General features: G+C 38.1%; 1 protein-coding gene across 12 annotated transcripts; it reads left to right on the forward strand.

Moving 5' to 3' along the window:
* The first annotated feature begins 2,276 nt into the window (after positions 1-2,276).
* Positions 2,277-9,697, forward strand: LOC145306787 (integrator complex subunit 1-like). Of its 12 annotated transcripts, none has more exons than XR_013875208.1 (11): positions 2,277-2,624; positions 3,274-3,375; positions 3,790-3,906; positions 4,637-4,685; positions 5,228-5,324; positions 5,778-5,903; positions 6,687-6,848; positions 7,154-7,481; positions 8,228-8,328; positions 8,919-9,106; positions 9,344-9,697. XR_013875208.1 is itself a non-coding variant. In XM_080149082.1 (10 exons), exons 1-10 carry the CDS (start codon positions 2,295-2,297, stop codon positions 9,001-9,003), a joined length of 1,497 nt encoding a protein of 498 aa, XP_080005208.1. In that variant the 5' UTR covers positions 2,277-2,294; the 3' UTR covers positions 9,004-9,697. The 12 variants fall into 12 exon arrangements, 1 of the variants encoding a protein (XP_080005208.1); XR_013875209.1 differs by having other exon boundaries at positions 9,348-9,697; XR_013875214.1 differs by having other exon boundaries at positions 9,518-9,697.
* The last annotated feature ends 923 nt before the right edge of the window (positions 9,698-10,620 follow it).

The following is a 10,620-nucleotide window of genomic DNA, read 5'->3' on the forward strand; positions in this document are numbered from 1 at the left end:
TTTCAACACAAGAAGACGACATTTTAAGTTACATAATTTTAAGCATTTGCACATCGATTGTACCATGCTTTTCAATCAGCTAATCTTCATTTTTCATTTTGCTAATGGTTTACTGTGTACCTAGGTAAGGAACACAATTTTGAATTTTGTCTGCTTTTAATATTGTTGAGGTTTAGTGAACAACAATCAATTTACTAATAGCTGTAAATAAAAAAAAATTGAACTTGCCATAAATACCAATACCCCACAAGGTTTTGTGATATTTTTTCACATTTTACCAGATAGGCATGATGACTGACGATTAACTGTGCAGGTAAGAAATACAATTGTCCAAGTTCTGGAGGTTGGAGAAACCGTGTCCAGGTGGACACACAAGGAGAAGTCCGACACATTTAGAACTCTACAGAAATATATGACACAGGAATCTTCAATTACTTCAATTATATTTCTTTTGATAAATAACAATTCTAAAATTTTTTCAACACAAAGACGACATTATAATGATTATAATGCAACGCGGCAATCACTTACAAGTACCACATTTTCCAATCAGCTGATCTAATTACTTAAATGCAAATGTTATTGTTTATGTTTATCAGCGAGACTACTCTGTTGATAGCTTTGTTGGTATTTCCATCCTTAGAAAAAAAAACTGATTTAGGTGCTATTGAGACAAAAATTTGTTGATATTTCCTTAGACAAATAGATACAATTAGATTTTTCTAACATTGGGGATGTACATCAATTTATTGTCTTATCCCTTTTGATCCTTTAGATAATGAGGTAATTGAGATGTCAACTGACCTAGGAACTGTCGACAAACTGTGTCTCCAAAGCCATCCTGGAGGCGACTATTGACACTTTACACTCCTTGACCTTTAGCCCCTCACTGGGTGACCCCCTGGTGAAGGCACTTAAGGAGCGAAGCTCCTATTCCTGCTCCCTCTTCCGTATTCTGACCTCGGCTCTGCTCAAGAATATCCCCGGACAACCCGCTTCCTGTGAAGGCCCTGTGATGAGTGACAGCCTGTCTGCCACACTGCTCAACACAATCACTGCACTGGCCGCCAAGTTCAAGCAGCTGCAGATTGAGTGCCCGCTGTCCCACCTGTTGGACCAGTTTCTGTCGACTGTGGCGGCAAGGACAGGCGCCGCCGCTGTGTCTAAGCCTCCCCCCCTGCCGTTGGGAGGGGGTGGTGGTACTCCCCAACATCTGGATATCAACTCTGAAAGTCTGGAGAGTGATATAAAAAAACTGGCCCAACAAGCATTGTCCAGGGAAAGGACAGGTACAGGACCACTTGGAGGCACCACCAGAGCAGGTACAGCTGGAGGCACCACTAGTCTCTGCAGAGCTCTGGCTAGGGTTTTAACACTGGACTCTGGAGTGAATGCAGGTGTGCAGGGGTTGTGCCTGGACTGGCTCCAGCTGGTGGATCCTGGTGTCCTGGCAGACCTACCCAACCTCCAGGCTGACCTAATATTCGCCAAGGGACTTGCTGCCACTAAAGACAACAAGGAGAATTCAGCTGTTTGGTTGAAGAGATTGGGAAGAAAGAGGGGTAGAGAGAGTAGGCCATATTTACTAAGTCTTCTTACACATCAGGGAAGTTACTCTGTACTCCAAAGCACGGTTGCCACGGTTCTAGACACATTTAAATCAGACTTGGAGCCAACAGCTGTCCTGGATTTTTTGAGTGCCTGCATTCACATCCCTAGGAATGGATATAATATTTGTGGATAATATGTAATATAACAGGGATGTACATCAATTTAACTACCATTGTCTTATCTAGGGTTGGGCCGGATACTTTTTTGGCCGGATACCGGACACCGGATATCCGGCTGATTTCAAATATCCGGTTATCCGGCCAAATTACCGGATAACCGGCCAAATATTAAAGTAGTAAAAAAAAATTTCTTCATAAATCTTATATAAATTTACATAAAGTTAAACTTATTCAGAAAAAATGTTCTTCTAGCTTCAATAATAAGAAAATTATAGCAATTTATGATTTTAAAAAGCAGAGATTTTTGGTGTAAAGTATAAAAAATTATAGAGCCGGATATCCGGCCGGATAGTTTCAAAATCCGGTATCCGGCCGGATATTGAAAATGGCCGGATATCCGGCCCAACCCTAGACTCTTATCCCTTTAGATCCCTGAATTAGGGTTGGGCCGGATACTTTTATGGCCGGATACCGGATATCCGGCCGATTTCAAATATTGAAAATGGCCGGATATCCGGTCCAATCCTAGTCTTATCCCTTTAGAGCCCTGAATAATATATCTGTATGACCAGGCTATGGCAGGGCAGACACCAGAACAGTGGTAAGAATTCCAAGGAGGAGGATATTCTGCACTTGTCTGTGAACGCAGTCAAGGTGCTGGCGGAGTATATTCTGGCTGAGGCTGTAGAATCTGGGACACATGCTAGTCTAGAGAACAGGATACCTCTCATACTTCAATCCATTCAGGACAAAGAAACCAAGTCCAGTGCATTTATAAATACAATCATAAGCCAGGCCGATACTAGTAGCTATGCTAAGCAACTGCTACTGCTGCTCTACATGAAGCTGCCCCGCCTTCTGGCCACAAGGCTCTCCCCTCCCCTCTCTACTAACAGGAACAATATCTTATTTATTTATATCTTACGGTTGGACCTAATGAGAGACTAGTGTATAAAATGTAATACTTCTTATTCTCATTTTTATTTTAAATTAATTAATATCCGGTGGATTAGAACGAGTTCTCATCCATACGAAAAAAACTATCATAGAATTATATCCAGTTTTCTACGAATATAAAAATGTACCCACAGTCTTAAGATAAAAACCAGTTTTTTAGATCTTACCTTCAGCATCTCGGGGCTAAAAAACTGGTTTTAATCTAATAATTGTGCAGTACATTTCATATCCACGGAAAGCTGTTTATAATACGATGCAAGAAGTAACTATTCCAGTATTGAAAAATGAATACTGTAATTCATACTTTCTCGTATTAAATACGATAATAGTTATTTCTTTCATCGTATTATAAACCGCTTTCCGCGGATATAGAATGTACAATTATAAGATTAAAACTAGTTTTTTTAGCCCCGAGGTGCCGAAGGCACGATCTAAAAAAACTGGTTTTAATCTTATGATTGTACATTTCTATATTCATAGAAAGCTGGATATAATATGATGCTAGACATAGTTTTTCTAGTATTGATGAGAACCGGTTCCTATCCATCCGATTCGAATGAATACGAGAAAAGATATTACCACTCCTAGTTTGCTGAGATCTGGTAGCTGTGTAGATATAATATCCTACACCCTCCTCACAAACCTGGCCAACCCTCCCCCTGGCAGGGAGGGTAGTCTCAAGATGCAGGTAGAGTTCATTTTAGGTTGATATTGCAGAGAGAGAGAGAGAGAGGGGACAACGGACTGTTACATTAGTCCCAAAATTTTTATGATAACGTTTCCGTATTTGTTGGCTTAAAAACTTTGGGGACTTTGAATTGGTTGGTTAATCAAATTTAGTGTTTTAACGTTTCAACCACTAATTTTAATGTACAAAAGGGGTCATTTTGTTTGGGATGTACAGAAAATTATCGATCATTGTCTTATCCCTTTAGGTCCCTGGGATATTGGGTCTTAAGGTCCGGGGGTTGTAGTGAGAGGGTCTACTCCCCATAAAAATTATACACGCCATTGTATTGGGCGTTTTTCTTCAGAGTGAGAACTACAATGTGCACTAGTGGATTGAGCATTCACACAAAGTTTCTTATTATCAACTGTTCAGGATTACGACACTTGTGCTCGGAAGCTTGTCTCGTGTCACCCACAGCTGTTCCTGCGTAACCTGGCACTGCTGGTGGCAGGACTCCAGGGCAGGACACAACTAGATTATACACTCTTCAGGAACATAAATTAGATAACTTTGGAATTCACGCACGCAGTTATTTGGCTGGATATTCGGTTATTCTGCCGGATAACTGGTAATTTGCCGAATATCTGGTTATCTGGCCGGATACCGATTAGCTGACATTAGAAATAAGCTAGATAACCGGTATCAGGCCCAACCCTATTATATAAGTATTCAATTTTGATTTAGATTACTTGCTACATTATCATATAATAATTGAGACGGCCCCCATTTTAATTTGGTAAATTTCAGGTTTATATCGACACACTAGAATTGAAATTTTGTGAAAAACTTTAAAATTGAGATTGTACGTACAAGAGCTTTAAAAACAGGTCTTTTTGCAGTGCTTGTGCGGTCACAATTTTTGCATGGGTCATTTTTTTTTTGCATAAATCAACCATCTTTTGACAGGGGGCAAGAATTTTAACAAAATTTTTCCATGACAGGACGCTTTAATGTACATCCCCAAAGGTGATAAACAAAATTTTTCGGCGTTATCCTCTTTTGAGTACCCCCCCCCCCCTATCCCTCCGACAACGACAAACAACTATTTTTAGGTTAGGTAAGGTTTTAGGCTAGGGAGCCGAGCGCTGCGGCTAGGCAGGCAAGGGGGCTGAGCGCTGCGGCTAGGCAGGCAAGGGGGCCGATTGAAAAAAAAAAATTCTAAGAGGATAATAGGTACCAATTTTCCCTTTATGCAGTTGTCAAATTTATGTTTTTGTAAAGGATCCAAAATCACCTGGCTTTGTTCACCATCTGTTTGGGACTTCTAGGCACAGTCTTGATACAATAGTTTTTTACTAGGTACCCAAAGTACAATAAAGTACCCAAATTATAATAGGTAGAGTACCAAAGGTACAATAAAGTACCCAAATTACAATAGGTAGAGTACCAAAGGTACAATAAAGTACCTAAAGTACAATAGGTAAAGTACCCAAAGTACAATAAAGTTCTCAAAGTACAATAGGTAGAGTACCCAAAGTACAATATGTAAAGTACCCAAAGTACATTAAAGTACCCAAGGTACAATAAAGTACCCAAAGTACAATAAAATACCCAAAGTACAATAAAGTACCCAAAGTACAATAAAGTTCCCAAAGTACAATAGGTAATGTACCCAAAGTACAATATGTAAAGTACCCAAAGTACAATAAAGTACCTAAGGTACAATAAAGTACCCAAGGTACAATAAAGTACCCAAGGTACAATAAAGTACCCAAAGTACACTAGAGTACCCAAAATACACCAGGTACCCAAAGTTCACTAAAACACTCAAAGTATTTATACTGAGTATTAAGACTGCACCTCTTACCAGAACTCGCACGTCCCCACGTGTTTGGCTCAGAGCATGCAGAAAACCTTGAGGCCTGCCTGGCCACATATATTAATATGTGCTCCGTCTACTTTCAAAGGTGTTGACAATCATATTATTAGGATGGGTTAAAGTAGATAACCAGGGGCTGCTATTCAGCCATTTTATTCCATTTGAAAATTAAATATTTTGTTGGAGTAAAACTTGTTTTATTAATCCGGTATATGAAGATGGGACAATGGCCGATAAATTGATGTACATCCCCCTAAGTATGCAAAACAAAATTACTTTTTCTGTGGTTGAAATGTTGAGACATTCAACAAAATAAACCAATTAAATTCCCAAAAAAAGTCCCAAATGTTTTTGATCCAATGAATAAGAACCCAAATGATGCTACACAAAATTACCCTGTAGATTAAAATTAGTGATTGAAACATGAGGACACTGAATTAATAAATCAACCAATCAAAATTCAGCAAGTCCTCAAAGTTGTGTAGTCCACGAATAAAACTTTGGGGACTCCTTGATATGATTGTCACCAACGCCACCGTAGGCGAGAGTCTTTTGTTGGTCTCATCGACAAATTTGTCAACTTCCTGAACAGCTGGCTGGCACAGGGAGGGCGCACAGCTGCACACGCCACTAAGTTTCTCAGCAACAATTCTGAAGTTTTAATCAGGTGAACCAACTCTTTCTATGTCAGGGATTTAAAGGGATAAGACAATGGGCGATAAATTAAGTGAAATTCAGTAAAAGCCCCAAAAACACTAAAGTATGCTTTCAGCTAGTTTTTTTAAAGTGGTTAAAAATATCTATCTATCTACATATCTATCTATTTATCTAACTATGTTTCTATCTATGTATCTATGTAACTATCTATCTATAAGGATTGGCAATCCGGATACGGAATCCGCCCAATTTTTGGGCCAATTTTGGAATCGGAATCCGGAATCCGTTTTTTAATAGCGGATTCCGGATTCTTAATTGGTAGGCTAAAATTAGCGTCTTGAGTTTTTTCTTTCAACTGTCTCTTTTTGAAGGCAAAGATTATCATCATTACATATAAAATCTTTTAAAATCTGGTTTGATTATCGAAAGTGAATTATAGAGAACACAAAGAACATTAATTTTTAGGACATATTTAGCACTTAATTTTTTTGATTTTTTTAGAAATCCCTTTAAGATACTGCTAGAATCCGGAATCCGCCAAAAATAAGAATCTGGAATCTGCAAGGAATCCGCCATTTTTTTGACGGATTCTTTTTTTAGAATCCGGAATCCGAATCCGGCCCAAAAATTTGACAGATTGCTATCACTAATCTTTATATCTATCTATCTATCTATCAATCAATCTAACTATCTATCTATCAATCTATCTATCTATGTAACTATCTATCTATCTAACCATCTGTCTATCTGTCTGTCTATCTATCTCTGTATGTATCTATATAATCTATTCCAGGTTATCCTCAGCTCCTGGAACCGACAGGATGGCCTCTCTCAGATATCTGATGTCCTACTCATTCAGTTCCACTCAACTCAACAATAAGACAGAAGACCTGGAGGATGACAAGAAGAAATCTACAGAATTATCTTCAGCTGACAAAGAAATTGTTTGCAAACGCCAGGAATAGTTAACCTTAATAAAACCAAGGGTCTAAAGGGATAAGACTATGGCCGATAAATTGATGTACATCTCCAATAATGATACACAAATCTACCTTTTTTTGTAGAATTCAATTTATTGTTGAAATATTTGGACACTCAACTTATTGAATCAACCAATCAAAATTAATTTAAAGTCCCCAAGGTTGTTAAGTAAAACGGATCAGAAAAAATTATTATAAAATTTTGGGGACTAGTGTAATAAACAGCTCAATGTTCCCTTCCCTCCCTGATTTTTTACTAACGTTAACTGTATGTTGTCCTCCAGGACCAGGATGATATTTGCCTGCAGATCTGCAGCTCCAGCTCTGGTACTTCTGGCTGTCGGCTGGACAAAGAGGTGGAGATACTGCTGGCGAGTGTGGCTGCTCCACAGCCCACTGAATCTCTTGTTAATTCACTACAGGACTTGCTGAGAGCTTCACTGCCACGACCAGAGCTGCTTATTCATTTCCAGGATGTTCTGACTAATTACATCCACCATGAGAGAGAAATTGTTCGCAGCAACGCCTACACCTGCCTGCTACGGATGCTGCGCCAGGCTCCGCGCACCTGGAGATCCGTACTTCCAGAATACCTGTCAGCTTTGCAGGTACAGGGATAATTTTGTGTATCATTATTGGGGATGTACATCAATCTAACTGCCATTGTCTTATCCCTTTAGATCCCTCATCTCAAGAAATAAGGCAAATGGAAATTAAATTGATAGACATATGAAATGTGGATAAACAAAATTACCACCTAGTAATAACTAGATTATAATTAAATTATTGGATCAACTGCAGTTCACGGTCAAATATTCCTGGTAACGAATATTTCCAAAAATCTATAAATTTTAAATGCTGCTAGCTGCCAAACGACTGAACATACAGACCATGTCCGCACACTGTTATAAGCGGCATAAGAATGCCTACAAATAATCTTGAATGATCTGTAGTACGTTCAGCTGTTTGACAGCTAGCAGCCTTTAAAATTCATAAATGTTTGGAAATACTCGTTACCAAGAATATTTTACTGTAAACTGCAGTTGATCCTAACTATTAGTTGAAAAGTTTTTCATAAAGGTCCATAAAACATGATTTTTTTCCAATTTCTCATGGGAGGATGGTGGTAATCTTTCCCAAAACAGTTATAAACCTGCCCATGATTTTTTTTTGGAGGGGTTGGTATTTTTTTTCTAGAGTGATTTCTCTTGGGAGGGTGGTGGTAACCTTCACCAAAATAGTTATAAACCTTCCCGGGACCTATGAGAAGCTACCCTGTTAAGGAGAACCCAATCGGTTCAGCGGTTAGCCAGATCCCTCGGTATAGACAATCAAACAGACATTTATATTTCAGAGTGAAGACTCTGGTATCCACGACTCTGCGTGTAAACATCTGCCAGATTTTACCATCATATGCCAGGAGGAAGCTGATACCATACTCACAACTGTATTCAGGTGTTATACTATTTAGATTACTAGTGGCTTCGCTCCTCTCCTCTAGGGGCTTTGCCCTAAGAGGTTTGATCAACCTAATTTTTCGTATTTTACCTAGATTTAAAAAGAAAAAGTAAAAAAAAAAATTGGGGGGGGGCTAATTGCCCCCCCCCCCCCACCCTTCTTAATCTTAACTTTAAAAAGGAATTTTTTGGGGGGGTTAATTTCATTTTTGGGGGGGTTTGGGGCTGTCCCACCCCCCAAGAAAATAGCTTTAAACCATCACATTCACAGGACCAGTAGGCATATTCCCTGAAGAGTAGAGCCCAATCGGTTCAGTGGTTACTGAAGTCTTAAGCTTCAGACGGACAGACAGACATCGTTCTACTTTGTATTATAGATTAATTCATAATATTATTTCAACACAAGAAGACGACATTTTAAGTTACATAAATTTACGCGGCAAATGCACATCAATTGTATTATTATTTACAATCAGCTGATTTTATGTTCGTGTGTGTGTTTATGGAGCTTATACAATTGTAAATTTTTATATTCGCGGAAAGCTGATTATAATACGATGCGAGCAAAAACTATTGTTTTATTTTCAGACTTGGGCTGTACGGAGGCCGGATGTCAGTATCTGGATATCTGTCCGACACAATCACACAGCTCAATGCCCAAGTTGGCCGCTGATCAAATCAGTTTAGTTGGTATTACCACCGCAAGCCATCCATTTTTTTCAAAGAACGTGTCCTAACTTTTGTGATTTTTTAAAATTAGCTAGTTGGTGCTTTTAGTAAGTAGTAGATTTAAAATGATCCATAGTATTTAGATATGCAATCATTTTTTTTTGTAAACCTCTTTTTTATAGAATTTTAAGTTTGTTAGTTTTTAAAATTAAGTTGGTGTTAAGGTACTAAAGCGCAACAAAAAAGGAAGAAAATTGCCAAAAAATGTATTTTGTTGAACCCCGTTGAATCAAAACTTGGACCTTTGGGAGCTCGTCAAGAATGGGTTAAAAAAATCACAAAAGTTAGGACCAGCTCATACCAATAACAAAATTAATTCGGAAGAAAATCACAAAACCTCTACGTGTTTTTCAGCTGTCGTTGGGGGGCAACACATCATAAAATTGACGACCTCTCCATTTGCCCCCCAAATATTATTTTAGATTTATTTTGCTTGTTGGTTATACCTTATTCCTGAGTTAGGACACGTTCTTTTAGTTGTTCTTATGGCGTCTCTTTTTTTCATTTTTTAGTTGTTATTCCACCGCAAGGCATCACTTTCATCAAAGTTAAGTTTTTGTAAAGTTAATAAAAAGTGCCTGTGTCTTATTCCATTTGTGATTTTAATAACAATATTTGAAATGAATGTTTTTTATTAATTTTGTTATTCTTTTTTAAAAAAATAAAATGTTTTGAGTCATAGTTATATGAACCAAATCTAAAAGCTAAGCTATGACCCTTTGGTTTCATTGTGGTCGCTATTAGAGATAACATCTAAATTAGGGGTGGGCCGGATATCTGGTCTGGCAGGTTATCCGGCCGGATATCCGGCCATTTTCATTATTCGGCCGGATACCGGATATTAAAACTATCCGGTTACATGATATCCGGTTGATTTTTGACGCCGGATATCCGGTTATCCGTCCGGATATCCGGTAAATTGCCGGATATCGAACGTTGGTCAGATATCCGGACGGAACTGGATATCAGGCATTAGAAATCAGCCGGATATCCGGTATCCGGCCAAAAAAGTATCCGGCCCAACCCTAATCTAAATCTACCAATAAGAAACAGGGAAGGTACATTTCTGACATGTCATTGGTTGAAATATTTTTTCATATTAATTTATTTCCTTCGCACCATGAGTTTAATTGTCTTAGGATAAAGCTTTTCTTGGGTAAATTATTTCGTGTAAAAATGCCTTTCCTTGTATAATGTGAAGCATATGACAAAACATTTTTTTCTGTAATTATGGTCGGTCTGGAACGGATAGCTTTTTCGTTAATTTAGACATGAATTGTCCTATCGATTTCAAACTTTGCCTAGTGATTCCTGTAGTAGTTAGGTACGATTTAGACAGCGTAGCATGTTAATCATGTTAAATTTAACTTTTTTACAACCAAATTTTATGTGATAAAATTATCCGATTGATCTGATTTTTAGAATACTGATTCCTTGGACAACAAAGTACAATTTTATAAGCGTAGCATCTCTATAATCAAGTCCTAAAAATTTAAGCATGTCCTTAAACATTATCTTGTATTTAAGCAATTTTTCAACAAATTTTGATTTGACATTTAGG

Source organism: Acartia tonsa, chromosome 15 (assembly GCF_053477335.1).
Source record: "Acartia tonsa isolate MP-2025a chromosome 15, ASM5347733v1, whole genome shotgun sequence".
NCBI lineage: Eukaryota > Metazoa > Arthropoda > Copepoda > Calanoida > Acartiidae > Acartia > Acartia tonsa.